Genomic DNA, 22,707 nt, shown 5'->3' with positions numbered 1-22,707 from the left:
GTTTTAGCCAGCATTCACTTTCAGCAGTTTGTGCTCCAGTAGGTCTTCTGTGGGATTGGACCATATGGGCTTGTCTTCCTGCCCCATGCAAAGTTGAGCCTTTGACACTCATGACCTTGTCGCCAGTTGTCCTTCTTTGGACCACTTTTGGTAGGTAGTAACCACTGCATACCCGGAACACCCCACAAGATGTGCCATTTTGGAGATGCTCAGACCCAGTCATCTAGCCATCACAATTTGGCACTTGTCATTCAGATCCTTACACTTGCCTGTTTTTCCTGCTTCCAACACATCAACTTCAAGAAGTGACTGATTCTCATTACAATGCCACGGGTCAAGAGGGAACAATGTTCTTCACCTGTCAGTGGTCATTGTGTTATTTCATAGTTTTGATCTCTTCATTGTCCTAGAACAATGTAGAAAATGATCAGAAAAACCTATGAAGGAGTAGGTGTCCAAACTTTTGACTGGTACTTTGTCAATTAGTGTACGTTTATCCAAATATAGCAACGTTGGTGTCTGTGTTTGTTTATGCAGCTGAGATAATGACTAGAACTTTCTGGCGCAAAATTACGTGCAGCATAACATCTGCCTAGTGTCTGAAATACAGCTGTTGATGCATGTCCTTATTGCCTAGTGAGTGTTCTATGTAGCACTAGGAGTGAACATGTCCAAGTAGCTGCTGCAATGCGTTGCACTGTAGTTATAGAAGCAGTGATACCTAATGGTATCACAATACACTTGTGATCATGATGATCTAAATATCCTATGTCCTATGACCTTACTTTCAGTCAGCAGCACCTTTTTTCTATTTAACAAAATCTAACCGAGCAATAAAAAATTTGAAATGTATGCAGCCTTATGTCTTGATGCATTTGATAGGCTATTAAAATGTATCTGTTGAACATACCCAAAATTGGGGTTTAAACCTAACTAATTTATGCATGAGATGCTAAATAAACTCGCCACTTGATCTGTAGAGTTAATGGATATGTGAGATGCACGCATGCATTTTGGGTGGATGCTAAGCACTGCTGGTTTTCAGAATGCCTCATGTAATTATAAGGTATAGTCTGCGGTCAGACCAATCTTGCTATATTAATAATGTTAGGAAATAAAATGCATGCAAGACAGTTTAATTGTTTTCAATAGAAAGGCTGTGTGAATTGACCCTTTCGGTCTAAGGCTAAGAAAACGCCAGAATTATGCCGTGCATGTGCGCTGCCCAGCTTGTATGGCAGAACGAAGACAATACGTAAACAAACACCTGTCAGCGAGAGACCAGTGATCTTGCGCCTCAAATTGAGTGAAAGTTATAAAATTTGTACAGATTTAGGGTTGAAACTAAAACCACAGCTGATTTGAGGAAATCATTGAAGCTAGAAGAGTTGGTAACTCAAACGTATGTCTGGGAGCAGGCAGAAAAAAAACAAACCTCAGAGATTCAAAGACGTCAGCCACAAGCTAAACCCAATGGTCGGTTACATTCCCCCAGTGAAATTTGTTCACGTATACGCCCACGTTGTGGAAAATGGTGGCCAGAACAGCAAGTGCCTGGACAGAGGCGCCAAACACTTGGATGAAAATGACGTCCAAGAGCTGGCATGTAGTGAGGTTAGTCACCGTGTTGACATATAAATACTGGTGCATAAATTTGGCGGGGGGGTTTATCACTGAAAAGACACTAAGGAGGAAAAAGTGACCTCATTTTCTGATAACGTTCTTGTTAAGACTGTAAGTGATGGATCAATGTAATTTCACAACCTGAATAGAAAAATGTATTAAAATTGCTTTAGTGGCAGATCAACTTTTCACTGTGAAGTGTAAAATTAAAAAATGCCCTATATGGGATTACCATAAGATACAAATAGAAATGCCAATGTTCAGCAGTCTACACTGTTGCCAAATTTATCAAATGAGCCTACTAGTTTGTTCCAGTAGTGTGAAGATATGATGCTTGTATATCATGCATGTTCTCTACACTACATGGCTAATATTTCATTACCTGTATTTGTGAAAAGAAACCACAAAGAATACCCATGTCGATTATCAGCGCTATGAAGTAATTGTCCTCTGAAGCGTTTTAAAACGGTGACGGTAGGAGCTTACCATCACTATTTTATCTAGTTCCTCTTTCAGATCTCTTTTGCTGCAATGGGGTGATGGATTTTTCTTTAAGTAAATACTGGAGGTGTGTAGTCTTCAGGGTTCACAAAGTCTGGCCACCCACTTACAAAATGGGCACTGTATACCCTGGAATGTTCTTTTAGGTACAAAATTCTTCCTGTTCAATGCTCTAATGCAGGGGTCACCAAACTTTTTTCCTCTGGGGGCCACGTTGTCATTCCTGACTGTAATGGGGGGCCAGGGTCGGGTCGTGTAGTAGAGATTACTAGCCTGGCACAGCCATCCCCACTACTATATCCACACGAGTCCTGGCACATATGTTTATCTTTACTAGTGGTTTGCAAAAGTAGTAATCGAGTCTTCACGCTGTTTTTAATTTGAAATACCACAGATATTCCATTTATTTATTTTCTAATTAAAATAACATCAAAGCTGTCAAGGTAAGAAACATCTGCCTATTTCAGGTGATTGACACTGGCAAAGGTGAGTGGAAAATTATAAATTGTAGGTAGGCCTGTTGATATTATTAATAATATTAATTGTGTGCAGCACTTAATAAAGGTCAAATAAATAGGCCTATAAAATAGATACAATTAAAACAGTGAAATTATAATGAGCAATAGATCACAGCAGTTGTGCTGTGTCCTGCACGTCATTGCTCTCATCCATGGCCAAAGCAAAAAACTCGAATTCTGACGCTTTCTCATTCAGCTGGTCATACACGTTGTCCCCCAAATCTTCGGTTCGCCTGGCCGTAGTAGGTGTGGAGAGACTCACCGCATTGAGCGCATCCTTGTCAGGACACACCTCCTCGGCCACAGCAAGCATGCATACTTTAACAAAGTCCCCATCAGTAAACAGCTTTCCATGGGTAGCTAGTAGGTGAGCTACGTTATAGCTAGCTCGGACAGCAGCCTGGTTGATCTGGGTTTGGCGAAGGAATACATTCTGTTGTGCAGCCAGTCCTCATTTCATCCTCCGAATCCTGTCTTCTCTTGTTTGCCCTCGCAAACTAGCATACTCTTTGTGGCGGGTTTCGTAATGACGACGCAGATTGTATTATTTGAAAACCGACACTTTCTTTGCATACAAGACAAACTGCACAGTCCTTACACTGAACGAAAAAATAATCGGTGGTCCACTGTTCTTTTAAAAACTCTGCACTCTCTGTCAGCTTTTTGCTTACTGCTTGCCATTTTGCTGTCCTGAACACTGACAGTTCTCTGTGCGTGCGCTGCCTGTCACTGCTTGATCGCGAGCGTATGACGAAAATTCGGAAAATATGAATAGTTCATTTTATAACTAAATATCAATTTTAATTGATAAAATCAACAAAATACAAGATGCAGACATGTTGTTTGCCAAAAAGCAATTTAAAAAAAATAGGTCATGACCACTTTTGGGGATTGCCTCATAGGGCCGGCTCAAGTGGTGGGGGGCAGAGGGGCTGGGGGGCTGGTCAAAGGGGGGTGGCGGGCTGGAGTCGGCCCGCGGGCCATAGTTTGATGATCCCTGCAGGGGTGATAGCGTTCCGGCGCCGCGCCGGATTTCCGGCGTACCGTGGCTGGGGAAAAAAAAATCTAGTTCGCCCATTGTCCTGTGTCATTCTGAGATGCGCAGATAGACAGTAAAGGGAATTCGCATGATATGGAACTAGTGGGGAAAAAAAGTGCCGTCACGGCACGAATTAGTCTAATTCGTGCCGTCACGGCACTTTTTTCCCCACTAGTTCCATATCATGCGAATTCCCTTTACTGTCTATCTGCACATCTCAGAATGACACAGGACAATGGGCGAACTAGATTTATTTATTTTTTTCCCCAGCCACGGTACGCTGGAAATCCGGCGCGGCGCCGGAACGCTATCACCCCTGTCCCTGCTCTAATCCATGCCTGTCAATGCCCTTTCTCTTGGGGAAAGCGAAAGAACTTTATCGCCTCCTTTCATAAACTGGTCTGTGCATCTTACAACATAGCAACTGACCATTGTTTTTCATTTCTGCCATGCAAGGGCAACAATGCGTGCAAACTCGACCTCGCTTAAGGCTGACTGGACGGGAGGGATGGCATCTTGTTATAAAACTGTATCTACTCCAGAAGTAGTACTTCAACATCTGTCTCGATATGCTTGACCTCTGTGTATTTAACTGGCTAGTAGCTTTCAGAAATAAAGGGGGGGCGGTGATGCATGGGCTCACCTGATGAAGTCCGTTTCTCATTATACACTGAGTGCAGAATTATTAGGCAAGTGAGTATTTTGACCACAACATCCTTTTAATGCACGTTGTCCCACTCCAAGCTGTTTAGACTTGAAAGCCTACTACCAATTAAGTATATCAGGTGCTGTGCATCTGTGTAATGAGAGGGGGTGTGGTCTAATGACATCAACACCCTATATCAGGTGTGCATAATTATTAGGCAATCTCTTTTCCTCTGGCAAAATGGGTCAGAAGAGAGATCTGATAGACTTTGAAAAGTATAAAATTGTGAGATGTCTTGCAGACGGATGCAGCACTCTTGAAATTGCGAAGATGTTGAAACGTGATCACCTAACAATCAAGCGTTTCATTGCAAATAGTCAACAGGGTCGAAAGAAGCGTGCGGGGGAAAAAAAAGGCGCAAAATAACTGCACATGATCTGCGGAAAATCAAGCGTGAAGCTAACAAGCAGCCATTAGCATCCAGTTCTGCCATATTCCAGAGTTGCAACATTCCTGGAGTGTCAAAGAGTACAAGGTGTGCAATACTGAGGGACATGGCCAAGGTAAGGAAGGCTGAAAAACGACCACCACTGAGTAAGGCACACAAGATAAAACGTCAAGACTGGGCCAAGAAATATCTTAAGACTGATTTTTCTAAGGTGCTGTGGTCTGATGAGATGAGAGTGAATCTTGATGGGCCAGATGAATGGGCCTGTGGCTGGATCAGTAATGGGCACAGAGCTCCACTCCGACTCAGACGCCAGCAAGGTGGAGGTGGAGTACTGCTATGGGCTGGTATCATCAAAGACGAGCTTGTTGGACCTTTTCGAGTTGAGGATGGACTCAAACTCAACTCCCAGACCTACTGCCAGTTCCTGGAAGAAACCTTCAAGCAGTGGTATAGGAAAAAGTCAGCATCTTTCAAGAAGAACATGATTTTCATGCAGGATAATGCTCCATCTCATGCGTCCAAATACTCCACTGCGTGGCTAGCCAGTAAAGGTCTGAAAGGTGAAAAAAATGACATGGCCCCCTTGTTCACCTGACCTAAACCCCATAGAGAACCTGTGGTCCATTATAAAACGTGAGGTCTACAAAGAGGGAAAACAGTACACCTCTCTGAACAGCATCTGGGAGGCCGTGGTTGCTGCTGCACACAATGTTGGTCGTGAACAGATAAAGAAATTGACAGAATCTATGGATGGAAGGCTTTTGAGCGTCCTCATGAAGGGTGGCTATATTGGTCACTGATTTGTTTTTGTTTTGTGTTTGAATGTCTGATATGTTTATTTGCAAATCTGGAGTTGTCATATCAGTGTACCTGGTGAAAATAAATAAGTGAAATGGCTACATATTTGGTTTTTATTAAGTTGCCTAATAATTCTGCACAGTGAAAGTTACCTGAACACATACATATTCTCCTAAAATGGCCAAAACTAAAAACACCCCACTCTAACTTCCATACATATTCAGCTTTGATATTTGAGTCTTTTTGTTTGATTGAGAACATGGTTGTTGTTCAATAATAAAACTAATCCTCAAAAATACAACTTGCCTAATAATTCTGCACTCCGTGTAGCAGCTGGCAGACAAAATTCTTGGGTGGTTACCTACAGGGGAATTGTTTTTCTTTGACTTTGTTTTAATGAATCATTATAGTGCAGATGGGGCGGCACGGTGGTGTAGTGGTTAGCGCTGTCGCCTCACAGCAAGAAGGTCCGGGTTCGAGCCCCGTGGCCGGCGAGGGCCTTTCTGTGTGGAGTTTGCATGTTCTCCCCGTGTCCGTGTGGGTTTCCTCCGGGTGCTCCGGTTTCCCCCACAGTCCAAAGACATGCAGGTTAGGTTAACTGGCGACTCTAAATTGACCGTAGGTGTGAATGTGAGTGTGAATGGTTGTCTGTGTCAGCCCTGTGATGACCTGGCGACTTGTCCAGGGTGTACCCCGCCTTTCACCTGTAGTCAGCTGGGATAGGCTCCAGCTTGCCTGCGATCCTGTAGAAGGATAAAGCGGCTAGAGATAATGAGATGAGATTATATTGCAGATGCCTTTAACTCCTGTAGTGATTTCTGTATTTAAATACTGGTACCCAGAATCTTTCACTTTTTTTTTTAAAATATAAAGCTGGTAGACAAACAGTATTAAATGAGCAGCATTTAATTGTAGGAAATGGAGTAGTTGAAATGCATCACTTCCTGCAGTTTGCTTGTATTGCTTCTTTATATTTCACAGGGAGGTGCAGTATACACCAGAGGAGCTCTTGGGCATGGTACTAAACTACTCTCGTGGCCTGGCTGAGGACTTTGCAGGTTTGCATATTTTTAAATCGGCTTTGTCTGTCTGATTGCCTTTGTGAAATACTGTTGTGCTCTAGAGGAACCTAAGGATGGTGCTTTCTATGTTTTGTCTTCACAGAACAAACCGTTAAAGACATAGTTATCACTGTTCCAGCCTTTTTTAACCAGGCAGAACGTAGAGCAGTCCTGCAGGCTGCTCAGATGGCAGGTTTGAAGGTCCTTCAACTCATCAACGACAATACAGCTGTGGCTTTGAACTATGGACTCTTCAGGAGGAAAGACATCAACTCAACTGCTCAGGTACCTCAAATTAAGCAGGCAGGAAGGAAAATGAAAAATAGAATTATGATGATCGCTCACTTTAATATTCTCCTTTTATCCTCTCGACAGAATGTGATGTTTTATGACATGGGATCAGGCAGTACAACGGCCACGATAGTCACTTACCAGACAGTAAAGACCAAAGAGGCAGGCACACAGCCTCAGCTGCAAATCCGTGGAGTCGGGTTAGTGCTTCGCATTGTGCTGATGTTGCATTGATAAAGGGAGGTTGCACAAAGTGTTATGGTTTGTGGTGGTGCTGATAATTGTGATATGGTTGCACCAATGATTAATTTGATGATCTTGGTTTTGTTAATCAATTAGATTGCCAAAAAACATTTGTGGAATTGAAACTTTTGGATCGACTCTTCTTTGATTTCACACCGAAAGCATCGATTCATTTTGAGTCCTGACAGCAAGATGGCAACTTGATACAAGATGAATCTAAAATGTATATATTTGTTGGATTGGATATATTAAAATGAACCTATAGTGTTTTTCAGCTTTCCTGGGAAGGAAAAATTGCAAGCTGATTGACGACTGACTTTGCTACTCGCTGCCCAGCACTGCAGCATGCACATGCTTCGCGTTTTGATATGAGAACACTCAGTTTTGTAGATTAATCATTAAATTTGGCACTATGTTCACTTTCAACCCACTGAATTTTCGAACTGCTAACTTCTTGACTGAAGTAGCACAGGATAATAAGCAGCAGTTAATGCGTATGATTCAGTCTGGTGCTTCCGCCACTTCTTTTTATGTAGCACTACCCTTCTTGCCATCTATGATTTTTATTTTTGAATCAAATTTTGCTTTATTGAGGATATCTCTTGTAGTCTAAAATGCCTGTGTTGTGCAATACATGCAACTGATCTGAAGCTGATGGCAGTGTCTTGTTCCGCATGATTCTATAGTTTTTGCCTGATTTTGTCAGACTTAACAAAGCAATTAAATTGTTGTAATACACATGTGAAACTTTATGCAATTATTTTTTTTTTTACTTTTAGACAAAAAAAAAATTCTAAGATGTGGCACACTAAAACAACACACACGAAAAAATATGTAAACTTATAATGTGCAATTCTGTACAAAGTTATAACAGGTGCAATCTGACACGTTTTAGTAAGAATGGCCAAGTTAACACTCCTAAATATTAGTGTTGCGTATTATAACCTTTATAAATGGTTTATGGATCAAAGCCCTTGCTCCAGAGTAGTGACTGAAATATATGATCCATGAATATGGTTATATATTTAATTAGGAAAGTAACTGAGTGAATGTTGTGTGAGCTCTACAAATTGCATACTCTGCATTCACGTTTACACATGAAGATGGAGTCCACGTTTGCACAGTTAGTGATTTTTTTTTTTTTTTTTTTTTAATTAAAAAAAAAAAACCACTTGGCAGCAGATTCCCTGCAACCGCTGATGCTCTCAGGTTCTCTGGATTGAATGTCACTTCTTCCTGTGTCCTCTTGAGCTACATGCTGGCACAGCTCTTCAATATATTCTCACTTAAACATGTACTTTATGGCTATATGCCACTATCCAACAGCAAGGGAAAAAGATCAGACAAGTCAGGTCTGTCACTGGAGTGATCTGTGCACTCCATTCTAAAGATTTGAAGACCTTTTATCTGTTGTAATTTTCTTTCCGAGCTGGTGAGCAATCCAATTTTATACAGCCCCTCCAAAATTTGCTTCCATGCTATTTAAGATGCATGATCAGGGAGGGTCCCCCCCTTCTTAGTTCTAAACAGGAAGAGTGATATTTAATTTTAGTTGTAATAAACAAATTTTTAAGCTTTTTCTTTCATTGTAATGTCCTGGAAAGATTCTCTGAATGCTTGACCCCCCCCCCAGCAGGGTTGTGATTTTTTTTTTTTTTCTATTTTATTTATTGGGGGGGGGTTAGACTTCTGTAAATGATGCTCTACTATCCTGTAGGCCTTTCTGTCATGCGTTGTGCTTGAGCTCTACAAAATGTGTGTTATATAATTTTATTTATTTATTTTTTGGTTCCAAAAACTGCAAGTTACATTCTAAAAACCTAAATCTGTCGATTTTACTGCCGAAAATTACTGCAGATGACACATTTTCAAGAACACCGTATGAATTGTAGATGAAATGTAGCTGGCAATGCATGATGTCCAATTTCCTCACAACAAGCAATGCATGGAAAATATAACTGTTGTACTCCTTAGTTGTTACTTGATGGGTTTTTTCTTAAATCCTGCAAAACCTCCGACTGTAAAAGAATTGGCAGGATATTCCTGAGCTGCTTGGCATGTCTGGCTGTCAGCCATCTTGGATTTGTGAAATTTGTGTTGCACTTGCAGCAGCTGGCCAGTGGGTGGCAGTGTGAGATGACGGAAGAGTATCCACTGTGGTGGCTGATTTTTCAGTTGTACCATGAAAACCCATGTATAAGAAAATAGCCTTTGAATAGCTGTCCACTGTAGTGACCACTATGCATGAAAGGGTTAATGTACAACACTGTACATGTGCCTCTACTGAACAGCATTGTTGTCCTCTGTGTTTAGCTTTGATAGGACTCTTGGGGGTTTTGAAATGGAGCTGAGACTGAGGGATCACCTAGCCAAAGTCTTCAACGGGCAAAAGAAATCAAAGAAAGATGTAAAGGAGAACGCACGTGCCATGGCCAAACTGCTGAAGGAGGCGCAAAGAGTTAAGACAGTGCTGAGTGCAAATGCTGAACATGTAGCTCAGGTAAGAAGGGGCTATACATTCAGAGGTGTGTGTATGCACACGGACTGCTTGCTTGCTGTGGTTGTAATGGAGATCACTGATTATTCTCTGAAGTGTCAGGATTGGCTTTATATTGTCAAGCTTTCAGGGAAAAGTTATTTAGTGTTCAAATATGTCGTTTACCAGCTCAAGGTCGATCCGTATTGTGAAATACCGTGACTGAGGTCTTGAAAGTACTGATCGAGGCCCTCTGGGCCGAGGTCATGGTATTTCACCATACGGACCGACCTTAAACTGGTAAATAATACATATTTTCTTTACCAAATTCTAACAGAAAATGAGAGCACCTGAAAGGGAAAACCGAGCCGAGGCAAGCTGCCATTTTGAATCCTCGTTCATGGCGGTCATGCAAATGCCTTCCTTCTCAGTATACAAGTGCACTTCCATGGCAGGGAAAAAAAAACCCTACATTTTGCTGCCTATGTAGTCCCCCGTTTTATACAAAATTGAGTCATTCAGGATTCAGACATATTTTTGCTCGGCGCTAGCAACAGTTGCAGGTTTTTAGCTTTCTCCTGAAATGTTTTCTTTTATTTCTTTTTCCTCAGGGTAGTAAAACTTGCTTTTGCTGTGAACACTGTCATTATCGCTATCCATGATGTAAAATTAATGCTATTATGCTGAGAAATGCTGGCAAAAATTTATAAGATTTTTGATAATCCTTATAAATAAATCTTGTAAAAAAGATAAATGTTGACACAAATTGCTACTATGTTGTTGTGAACGAGCGAGTCGCCAGAGGTCTGTAACCAGGGTCCGTACTGTAGGATACGGACCCGCTCGCCAACCAATCAGAGCGCAGGATTTGATGGAAACCGGACCGTGAAATTTTATTTTTGCTTCTGGACTTCATAATCAAACAAGTAGACTTTGAATCAATTTCTGCTTTCCCTTCCAGATTGAAGGGCTGATGGATGATATCGACTTTAAGGCAAAGGTGACCCGTGCGGAGTTTGAGGCTCTGTGTTCTGATCTGTTTGACAGAGTGTCAGTACCAGTACAGCAGGCACTTGCTGCTTCTGAGATGTCTTTGGTAAGGGCCTCTACTTAGCAGTTTGCATCAATACAGGTTCTTATTGGTTAGTGTGTTTCACAGCTCATGCCTTAATTGTGAACATGACATTTTGGCTCTGCAGGATGAGATTGACCAAGTCATTTTGGTTGGAGGAGCTACTCGCGTTCCTAGAGTGCAGGAAGTGCTTCTTGCAGCAACAAAAAAGTAAGCTTTCATCTCGCAGGCTGCTTTTGTTTGTCTGTACAGTACAGGCTGTGAAGTGTCCTTCCTAGATGGAGGTGGTCAGTCTGGAAAAAACATTGTTGGGGCTGATTTCTAGCAAGCAGTCAAAAATGATGGGGGGGAATCTGGTTTTGTCAAATGTTCAATATATCTAATCAAAATGGCATGGATGCTTTTATTTCTAGTTTTTAATTTAGTTATGTAATTGTAGCTAAAAAAAAAATAATTTTGTTGTGAACAGTTGAGGGCTTCAGCATGATGGACTTCAGGTTAAAACTACTTAGAATCCTGAAATGACTAATCAGGGCTTGACATTAGCACTTGCCCGATGGCCTGGCGGTGTTTTTTACGTCGTTCAGGCCACTAAATTTGGCCAAACAGTGGCCCGGGCAGGCCAGTATGTTTTCGATACAAATTAATAAATTTTATTACTGATATTTTACCCAGAAGTGTGAAGAAATTGTTCATAAAATGCACCTTTTCAATACAAGGCCCGTCATCTTTGTTTTCGTCACGCTCTGCTCCGCGGCAGAAGCGTGTCATGTTCGGCGCTGTTTGGAAGCGTCATTTTGGCGGGAAAATAGCATCTTATAGATGAAGATGGTTGCGGCAAGGAGACCATCAGAACGGTGAAATTCAAATAGAAATATGTTCAAACTCCACGCTCCCCAACCTGGCCAAAGGCCAGGTAAACAGTTTAAATATGATCGTGCATAAATTAACTATCGTGTGTTAACGAATGGCTTCATTTTGAACTCTGCAGCCAATCAGAGCGCGCGACGTCACGCTCGGTTTACAACTCGCCAAATATGGCGCCAAATCGTAAAACAGCATTTCAACACGCGCGCTTTAGCTTCAGATGGTGTAAAATCATTCAGACTTTGTATATTAATATCAATTTCAGGATACACTGCCAAGAAATATGGCTACACGTGTATCGACTTTTAGTGATTAAAGAATGAAGTATAAATGTTGGTTGCTATGACTGAAATAGAACAGATAAAATAATGTGGTAAATTAGATCTGATCCCATATACAGGGGTGATAGCGTTCCGGCGCCGTGCCAGATTTCCGGCATACCGTGGCTGGGGGGGGGAAAAAAAAAAATCTAGTTCGCCCATTGTCCGGTGTCATTCTGAGATGCGCAGATGGACAGTAAAGGGAATTCGGAATTCCCTTTACTATATCTGCGCATCTCGGAATGACGCAGGACAATGGGCGAACTAGATTTTTTTTTTTTTTTTTTCCCCCCCCAGCCATGGTACGCCGGAAATCCGGCGCGGCGCCGGAACGCTATCACCCCTGCATATATATATATATATATATATATATATATATATATATATATATATATAAATAAAAAATATATTATTCAAATATCCAAAGATGATGAAATCTATCAAAATAGCCAAACTAGGTCTACATTAGTTCATTGCAACAAAAATAACTATTCTGACCCTCTCTGGTACAACCAGACCATGCTAAACCCAGTATACCCCCAGTTGCTAGGGTATCTGCCATTGCCATGGCAACGGTTTATGCAAATGAGCTGAATTTGCAAAAAATTTACTACTAGTTCCCCCAAGGGCATATCCTGAAAATTTGGTGTTTATATCTCATCTCATCTCATTATCTGTAGCCGCTTTATCCTGTTCTACAGGGTCGCAGGCAAGCTGGAGCCTATCCCAGCTGACTACGGGCGAAAGGCGGGGTACACCCTGGACAAGTCGCCAGGTCATCACAGGGCTGACACATAGACACAGACAACCATTCACACTCACATTCACACCTACGGTCAATTTAGAGTCACCAGTTAACCTAACCTGCATGTCTTTGGACTGTGGGGGAAACCGGAGCACCCGGAGGAAACCCACGCGGACACGGGGAGAACATGCAAACTCCACACAGAAAGGCCCTCGCCGGCCACAGGGTTCGAACCCAGGACCTTCTTGCTGTGAGGCGACAGCGCTAACCACTACACCACCGTGCCGCCCTGGTGTTTATATCTTGTCTTATTAATAAAATACATTTCACCCTTTTTTGGCTCACCTGAGCATACCTGTTAATTAGCTAATTAACAGGTAATTAGGGTTATAAATCACCCCCGAGCAGGTAAGACTTTGCAAAAATCTCACTAGATTATTCCCCAAAGTCCACCCTTTCAGGAAATGTATGGTTTGTCAATGATTCTCATGATATTTTATTAATTAAGAAATAAAACTTCTTCATGGGCAATAAAAATGCCCATTTAAATCCAGCATGATGAGGGTTAGTATGCCACCCTCACCTTTCATCCAGACTTGGGACTGGCCTGTGTGTGTCTTGTGGCTATTATATAAAGGTGTATTTAAAAAGTTCATTGTACTTCTATTTCTATAAGAATATCTACAGTGGTGAGAATTCAATATCTACAATGTTGAGAATATATGAGCCAAAGTTGAAACCATGACAAAGTAAAATATGTCTCCATCACACAGGGTGGGTTACAGGCAAAGCTTATTCTATAAACAAGTTAGTTGCATGGTGAGGCAAAACTTGGCTTATTCTAAAACTTATGCAAACAATTGTTAACGTAAAACAGTAATCAACAGCATGTGTTAAACGAACAGAGAACAAGAACAAAGGAAATTTTTAAATGTAACTAAGAAATTGATAGAACAAGAAATGCAAACAATAAAATATCACTGAACAAACAATAAAGATATAATAATGTTAACAAAATATGAATAATCTTATTTTCATTAATTTCACCAGAATGCACGAATATGAATTGAAAAAGCAAAATTTTCCAGGGAAGGGCCCCCGGACCCCCCCTCTTTGTGCAAGCACCTATGGTGCTTGCAGGGCAGCCGTGGTTCAGGTACCGCGTGCATTCGGGCCACCACATTTTCCATTTGGGCCAGTAACTTTTCAATTCCACTGGCCCAATGGGCCACCAGTGGTAAATGCTTAATGTCTAGGCCTGCTAATGCTCGTACGCAGTTGCTCATAAGCTCCTGTTTACACTTTCTCTTTTAAATTGACGAATCAAATTTTCTCTATTTTCACTTTTGGAGGTAAACCCATTTTAAGCTGCTATTAATTAACTTGTGAATGCAGTAGAGAAGTTTAACTTCTCAAAAATGTACAAAATAGAAAATGTCAATTTTACCATGTCAAGGGTTGTCCCATACTGTCATACGGTTACTGAAGCCAGTGCAGGTCTACTTTGTGTATGCATGTGCACCCATCACTTACTGACCAGAAAATAACCCATGAGACATTAGTTAACTCCTCCTGTTCCCTGTAGAGATGAGCTGGGGAAGAACATAAATGCTGATGAGGCAGCAGCGATGGGTGCGGTGTACCAGGCTGCAGCTCTGAGTAAAGCGTTTAAGGTCAAGCCCTTCCTGGTCCGAGACGCAGCAGTCTTTCCAATACAGGTAAGCAAACGGTCTCCGTCTGATGCTTGATGGCATATACCTTTTCATGTTACATTTCTAATATTTCTCAAGTTTCTTATTACCTCTGCTTAGGTGGAATTTAGCCGTGAGACTGATGAAGAGGAAGGCGCCAAGGGAATCAAACACAACAAGCGCATTCTGTTTCAGAGGATGGCGCCATATCCCCAGCGCAAAGTCATCACCTTCAATCGTTACACTGATGATTTCATTTTCAACATCAACTACGGAGACCTCAGCTTCCTCAGCCAAGATGATCAGAAGTGAGTTTACTGCATGCGTAAGGAAAGCAGGTGCAACACAATGCATGATTGTTCATGAAATAATTATAAAGTCAGTATAGTAAGGATATTGGACTAAAATTTGTGAAGATCCATCTGTGTAAAATTCCTCACTTAAAGGTCCAGATAAGCAACTAACATGAATAAATGGAAACAAGTTACATTTTAATGCTTAACTGTTAAGTTAGGTTGGCTATAAATATCATTTGAAATATGTTCATAGTGGTGTTTCACACTATTGCTATGGACTCTGAGAATAAACAAACTTTGTTGCTGGGTTTGCAGCTGGATCATCAGCAACTTTAACGTTTTATTAGTATCTGTAGATGTTCAGTTCCGCGACTGTGTTTTTTTTTTTTTTTTTTTTAAACAATTGTAGCTGAAGCGACGGTCACACTACAGCTCGCGGTGCTTTGTGATGAGTTCTTGATGAAAATGGGGCATTTTGGTGGTGATGCTTGATCTACATGGGGAGCTAAAAGTTGCGAACACTTGACTGTCATGCCTTTGCATGCTTGAGTCCTGCACAGCTCGAGCAGCCACGCGTGCTTACGGAGCACATTGTGCACACTCTTGGGACCCAGTTGTTCTGGGAAATGCCTGATGCTGATTTGAGTGCAGTCAGCACGTGCATATAAGGATGCAGTTTTTGCAGAGGCTTTGTAAAGTTTGTTGAAAGCCATATTTAAGTGCTTTTGGTTTCGTTTGTTTTGTTACTCTGATCTTGTTGCACTTTTTATTTATTTATTTTTTTTTGGGGGGGGGGTAAATATCACACTTCCTGCACTTAGATTGGTCTACCACTGCATACCTGACAGAATACGTCTCAAAGTCTCTGAAGTGTTCTTGTATGCGTGTGCTGATTGTACTTAAATAAGCATCAGGTCGTCTGTCCTCCCCCCCCCCCCCCCCCCCCCCCAAATCATGACTGGGTCCCAAGCATGCACACAGTGTGCTCTGAAGGATCCCTGAATGTAAATGCACTTTTAAGTCTTGGCAAAGGTTAGACTGTGCTGAGCTGCTGTGTTGAGATTCCCATGAACATTGGGGACATGGATTCAAGACAAATGCATCTTGAGGTAATTGCCAAGTATTCGCAAACCCATCACGAGTTGTCTTGTGACCAGGGCTTTAGATAATGTAAGGTACACTGGCTGTTTTCTATCAGGATGTTTGGCTCGGTGAACCTGACCACAGTGAAGCTGTCTGGAGTTGGGGACAGCTTTAAGAAGCACTCTGATGCGGAGTCCAAAGGCATCAAGGCCCATTTCAACATGGATGAGAGTGGTTTACTCATTTTAGACAGGGTCGGTTAAATTGTATTTCTCTCTTGTTACAGCTTTGACTACAGAAATAATTGCATGGAGTCATAAATACTGACCATGGGAAATGTTATGTTGCAGGTGGAATCAGTGTTTGAGACTGTTGTAGAGGAGAAAGAGGAAGAATCAACTCTCACGAGTAGGTTCTGTTCTATTCTGATGTCTGTTCCCTTTTCTGTCCTGTTCCATTATATGTTTTACTACATTGATACAAATCTCTCTTCCTTAAAGAACTGGGGAACACAATTTCCAGCCTGTTTGGAGGTGGGAGCACAGAACCCACTGCTAATGTGACAGAACCAGTACAGGTACAGTTCAACATGTAAAAAAAAAAAAAAAATTCATCCAACTACAGTAGGGGTGGGGAAAAAAGCAAATTCATGAGCTAGCCCACTGGGAAAGTAAAGGCTCTGATGTACTGCCCAGTCCCATGTTTTGGTTGCTGGAAACTTACCTGACTAGGCTAAAAACTGGTTACTAACATGACAAGCTAGTTAACTAGTTAATGTGTTAATACAGGCTAATGTAAACCTCTAGGATTAATATTCTTTTCTAACAAAGTTTCTAATGTACACTACTCATTTGTGATGCCCATTAATTTGCCTGGTTTCAGGGTTTCCACAAACTTAAGGTTCTGATTTCTGAAATTCATTTCTCATCGGTGCACACTAATTAATCTGCCAAGAACCGTTCTGCTATCAACCAGATTGTGCCTCTGCAGGTGTGAGGTGTAGTTCATCAAGCTTCAGGAGTTGACAAGCGAGTACTATAGTTTCAGCATTGAGGTGCATTGCACCAACATGAAGCACTTAATGTGTTTACTTGCAAAACAAATGATTTTAATTCGTTTCATCAGTCAGGAGTGAGAGTCCCCCCCCCCCAAACTTTTCTGGTTGTGAAATTGACTTGAACTTCTAACCGCATCTAAACTATTGGAGGGAATGTAAATCCCAGACTATTTTGTCCACTCTAAAAACTTGGCTTGTGGGTGGACATTGGAACATGAGTTTAAAGGAGAACTGAAGGCAATTTTTTTTTTTTAACTTCTATTTCTCATTTTATTAAATATAGGAATGCATTTTTATGGCTATTTTGTCACTGCTATAGCAAGGAGTTTTGAAATATGCTATGTAATCTCAGTCCAGATGTCAAAGCAAAGGCTGTAAACGATTTGTTGAGACCTGTGCGAGACATAGGATGGAAGTAAAATGTGCAGCAGAAATCAGTGACAGCATCTGCCAATGTTGTCAAAAGACGCGCATGCCCTCTCTTGAACACTGATGTAATCAAGCTGGAAAGGGTTTTTTATTTTTATTTTTTTATTTTATTTTTTTTGCTAGCAATTAGGAAAGTTTTGAAAAAAAGTAGGCAGTAATTGTCATTTAAACTCTCTTGTGCAATGTTTTTCGTTTGGGGAAAAACAGATTTCAAAATAGCAGCACTGACATGTGGCTGACACTTGATGTTTCGAAGTCTCGCACAAGTCTCATGAAGATTGCGCTGATGAGCGACGCCTGCCTGCCGTGGACCAAAAGAACTAAATTCAACATGGCTAAAAACCAAATAGGCAAAGTATAATATTTAATTGCAATTAGTTGTCAATGTGAGTCATGATATAAGGTTACTAAAACTGAAAACATAATTGAGTAACATTAAGAGATAAAGCAAGTTTAAAAATGACTTCAGTTCTCCTTTAAGTGAGGCCCTCTAGTGGCTGGCTGCAGTCCAATTATTAACCTCATCAATTCCCATAGAGGTTATGGAAGAGAAAGCAAATTTGCATTTTAAAGGCATGGTAGCCCCGCCCCGCAGAACATTGTTAGATTTCTTGAAATTCTCTGAACATCCTGACTGCAATGTGGCGGTAACAGGGCTGTAAAAAGCCTTTTCATTCAATCCAAATTAAATGATTGGGATGGACTTTGCCATGTATTCATTATACATGACCACAGTCTTCCAAAAGGCTAAGCAGATATTGCAAGTACTAACAATGGCAATGTTTGTGGTTTTAAAATGATCATAATGAATGTAGTGTATTCTTGCATGTGAAATGACGCATTAGGTAGTTGGTTAGATATAACAATTATGCCACGCATCTGCAACCCACCCCTCCAGTCATCTTCCCAAGGTAATCGGGTAGGCTACTGTGTGTTAATGTGTTTTTGGAAAAATGGTTTTTGAAGGGAGGGGGTGGTACTTTTTGGTTAGATGTTTCTCCAAAGTCATGGACTGTGCCATTGTTACAGCTCCATGAATTTTCCCCCTTCCTGGGAATAGTGTTCTGTTTGTCCAGGTTCTTAGAATAAATGGTATCTTGTTGGAATTATTTGATGGTAATTAAAGGTCTCCTTGCATCTTTTTTTTTTTTCCATTAATTGTGTGGTGGTTTCTAGTATGAATGAATGCCCTGTGAGCTGGTTTTGGTGAAAAATGCTGTGGTTCTCCTGTTTCAGGCTGTTCTAGTTTTGTGGAGGAATGGGTGGCAGGAGAATGACTGACAGGATTTCAGCTCTTACTCATTAATATTCATAACATGTAAACGTGTTGCCTCTGATTGGCTAACAGCACTGTGACGCTACCTCCAGTGGGTCAGAACAAGCGGATGTGGGTGTCTTTTTAAAAACTGTTTTGATTGGCTATTATGGTCTCGACATCGCTGTTTTGACCAATAACAATCAGGGATGAGAATTTTCTGCCGATTGGCGGATTTCCGACTTTTTCAGACCAAAATGATCGTTTTTGAGATCGATGTAAATCCGTTGAGAGGTTTTTTTTGGGGGGGGGTATGATTAACGATCTGTGGTCACCTTATAACGCCGACATCCCAAGTCTCCCGGAAGTTCTGGGAGTCTCCTGCATATTGATAGAAGCGAGCAAGAGCGTGCACGCGCAACATTAAGGTCTGCATCACGCATCTTAGAATGTGCACGCGCGAGGGGGTGCGCGAGGGAGACTGTGTGCAGTGTTGCCAGATACTGCTGACGTTTTCCAGCCCAAAATGTGTTCAAAACCCGCCAAAATGCACTTAAAACCACCCAATCTGGCAACACTGCCTGTGTGCCTGTTCATGTAGCGCATGCCAGACAAAGAGCATCTTGATTGGGTTACTTAGCAAAATAAGCCAATCAGCTTTCAGTGTGGGCAGGCTCTTATCTCTTTTCTCGAGGACCGGAGTTTTCAGTTTGGTTGAGTCAGTGCAGCCTACAGGATCGGCATGGCAGAGAGAGCGCGCGCCCCAAAAAATATCAATTACATGTCATATATGTGTGTATCTTTTATAATTGGGGTTAGCTTATCTAATGTAGCATGTTGGGGAGAATCATAGTATCATATCTATATTTCTGATGAAATTTTAAGTATGATAGCATATATAACTCTCCTACTTATTGCTCATTTCATAGGGGGACGGAATTGCTGGCATGTGCCGCGCGGGAGCGTCTGCCCAAATTTTTTAGGCCGAGATGAACTTGTAGTTTTTGATTTAAAAAAAATTTCCAATATGTAATGCCCATTGTACATGCCTGTGCTTTAATTCAAAATCACCATCTCGATCTTCAAATTGACCATATGGTATATGCATTACATTACACAACATCCTGTCCAGATAAAACCTAGTTAGTACACACAACAGTTGAAAGGGAAGTGATGAGTGATGTTGAATGTTGCCTGCTTAATATGCAAGACCTCCTGCTACCATGATAACATCAGAAGAAAGCTTAAGAGAATATGATAGAACTTTTTTCTGGTTTGCACTAAGTTTTAAAGGATTAGAGTATTCAAAGACATGAATGGCTAAAATGCAGAATGTAATACTGTAGAGCTCGTTTATATTAAAAGGTGCATTTGAATTTTTTTTTGTTTGTTTAAATCAAATGTGAATTGATTAAAAACAAGTCTCTTGTACCATATTAATCATTTTCACCTGGGAGTCCACCAAGAAGGGTAATTTATTTCCAAATAAATTGCAAATTTTTGCTGATAAAATTAATGGTTTTGGGGTTAAAAAAAAAAAAGCCAAAAATCATTAGCCCCATGGGCCCTGCCCTGGTTTTTTCAGACTTTTAAAATATTTTTCATTCTCATCCCTGATTTATGGGTCTATTGTTCCAAAACCTAAAAGGTTGCACTGAACATGCTGAAAAAGTCAAACAAGGTGGGATATGATATTTAAGAAAGAACACTTGTCATGATACAAAAGTTTCAGTTGATGGCATGTTGAATTGGGATATCAACTTCGAGAAATACATATTTCATTGCTAAAATTAATGGGTTTTGGGTGTTTAAATCGGCAAAATCCATCAGCTTCGCCCCCGGTCCCTCAGAGACGTTGCCCCTGGACCCCACTGGGGACCTGTGTGCTGCCCCCCCCCCCCCCGCTACTTTTCAGATTTTTTTTTTTTTTCTCAACATGCACTCATCCCTGAGCAATGTAGATAACATGAATTTCACATTACATTCAACGAGATTTAAACGAGACTAAAGATGGCGACTTACAAATAATGTATAAACATCGTTGGAGTTGATAGTTTGAACAGCATGAAGGAACATACCCCAACCCCCTGAAATTAATTAAAAAAAAAAAAAATTCTCAACGGATTTGGCGTAATATAAAAAGGTCGTTTTTTTTACTCAGAAAAAAAAAATGGAAATCTGCCAAAGCGGGAAACTCTCATCCCTGCCTAGCTTGTGACCATGTCATGCATGCTAACGTGGAGAATATGAACATGCCATTTTGTAACAAAAGCCTTCGAACAAAAAGTTCATGTTTTACTTACAGCTTGTGAGCTGGTGGTCAACAGATCCAGGTATTAAAAACAACCTCGAAACAAAACCACTACTGAAGGCACTGAAGTTTGAAAAGTCACTGTGGTTGAAATGATCAGAACACAGCACTAACGTTGCATTATACTTCGCTGGTGGTGTTCCAAAGATAAATTCCAACCATTTCTTCTTCAGCTCTTCTATCTTGGGCAAGAAATGGAATGTTGATGTCTTACTGCCACAAATAACGCAGGCACGAACTTGTTCAGACACGTTTTCAGCTTGCTGTTAAATAACACAGGCACGAACTTCAGATATGTTTTCAGCTTGCTGTTAGGTCCTCTTCGTTAACTACTGACGAGATGGGCTCTGCTATCTCTCCTTGTGCTTAAATCCGAACTTTCTTCCCGTGGGTGGTCGCAAGCCAAGGTGGGCGAGGCCATGAATACTAATTTTCGAAGTGACGTAACTTCGTATGGCTTTTTCTGATCCGCTCGTTTTTCCGACTATTTTCTTTCATAAGCTAATACAGGGAATGGGGGTAGAATTACATTTTCGCATGCATATGCAACTTGGAGTGAACTATGGTATTTCAAAAAGAGCCAGTATTAAACATTTTTGGTGGAAGGGCATGGTTGATGCAGTGAGTGGCAATTCTGGGTATGATAATCAAGCCTCATGAACACTTCTTTTTTTTTTTTTTTTTTTTTTTTTTTTTTTAAATTTATTTTTAAAAAAACATGCACCTGAAGCTCTTGATGGTTCTACAGCAAAGCTATATCTTGTTCTGCTACAAGACCCTGGACATTCTTTGGAAATTTACCAGTATGTTGCTCATTCTGATGACCAAGCTAGTTCTTGGACTGATATTACAACGACTAACTTGAGTGAATGATGTCATTAATCAGTATAGCTAATGCTTGCTAGGCTTCATAATTTATTACTGATTGTACACTGGTGCTTGAAAGTTTGTGAACCCTTTAGAATTTTTTGTATTTCTGCATAAATATGACCTAAAACATCAGATTTTCACCCAAGTCCTAAAAGTAGATAAAGAGAACCCACTTAAACAATTGAAACAAATATTATACTTAGTCATTTATTTATTGATGAAAATGATCCAATATTGCATATCTGTGAGTGGCAAAAGTATGTGAACCTTTGCTTTCAGTATCTGGTGTGACCCCCTTGTGCAGCAATAACTGCAACTAAACGTTTCCGGTAACTGTTGATCAGTCCTGCATGCCAGCTTGGAGGAATTTTAACCCATTCCTCTGTACAGAACACCTTCAGCTCTGGGATGTTGGTGGGTTTCCTCACATGAACTGCTCGCTTCAGGTCCTTCCACAACATTTCGATTGGATTAAGGTCAGGACTTGGCCATTCCAAAGTATTAACTTTATTCTTCTTTAACCATTCTTTGGTAGAACGACTTGTGTGCTTAGGGTCGTCGTCTTGCTGCATGACCCACCTTCTCTTGAGATTCAGTTCATGGACCGATGTCCTGATATCAGGGATGTGATTTTTCCGCGAATTCACGGAATTCCGCTTTTTTCACCTCAAAACTTGAAGAAAAATGTTTCCAATTTTTCCCTCAAATCTACATTCGTATCCTATTCGTTCCGACTTTGTTTGAAAGATGGCAGCCTCGGATTTGCATCTTTACGCCTCGATCACGGAGGCTGCCATCTTTCAACTCTGTTTGAAGCAAGCGCATTCATTGGTTGTTACAGAGCGATGGGCCAATCACGTACCTCGTTTCATCTCATTGACGCAATTACGTCATTTACGCAATTACGTCATTGAGATGAAACGAGGTACGTGATTGGCCCATCGCTCTGTAACAACCAATGAACGCGCTTGTTAGATAGCTGTACGTAAGCTCGCTTCAAACAGAGTTGAAAGATGGCAGCCTCCGTGATCGAGCGTAAAGTGCGCGCGCGTGAGTGAGAGCGA

General features: G+C 41.0%; 1 protein-coding gene across 1 annotated transcript in view; it reads left to right on the top strand.

Annotated features, from left to right (window-relative positions):
* The window catches only part of hyou1 (hypoxia up-regulated 1), a 36,523-nt gene that overhangs the window by 5,193 nt on the left and 8,623 nt on the right, over nt 1-22,707 (top strand). Inside the window, exons 6-16 of the mRNA XM_060908157.1 lie at nt 6,558-6,634; nt 6,741-6,922; nt 7,013-7,128; nt 9,485-9,671; nt 10,609-10,743; nt 10,847-10,929; nt 14,237-14,369; nt 14,463-14,650; nt 15,837-15,975; nt 16,072-16,129; nt 16,222-16,298. Of these exons, the coding sequence (XP_060764140.1) occupies nt 6,558-6,634; nt 6,741-6,922; nt 7,013-7,128; nt 9,485-9,671; nt 10,609-10,743; nt 10,847-10,929; nt 14,237-14,369; nt 14,463-14,650; nt 15,837-15,975; nt 16,072-16,129; nt 16,222-16,298 (1,375 nt within the window). The remainder of the gene's footprint in view (nt 1-6,557; nt 6,635-6,740; nt 6,923-7,012; nt 7,129-9,484; nt 9,672-10,608; nt 10,744-10,846; nt 10,930-14,236; nt 14,370-14,462; nt 14,651-15,836; nt 15,976-16,071; nt 16,130-16,221; nt 16,299-22,707) is intronic.

This window comes from Neoarius graeffei, chromosome 25, assembly GCF_027579695.1.
Source record: "Neoarius graeffei isolate fNeoGra1 chromosome 25, fNeoGra1.pri, whole genome shotgun sequence".
NCBI classification, from domain to species: Eukaryota; Metazoa; Chordata; class Actinopteri; order Siluriformes; family Ariidae; genus Neoarius; species Neoarius graeffei.
Note: the sequence above shows the minus strand (reverse complement) of the source record. Positions and strands in the feature narration are given on the sequence as shown.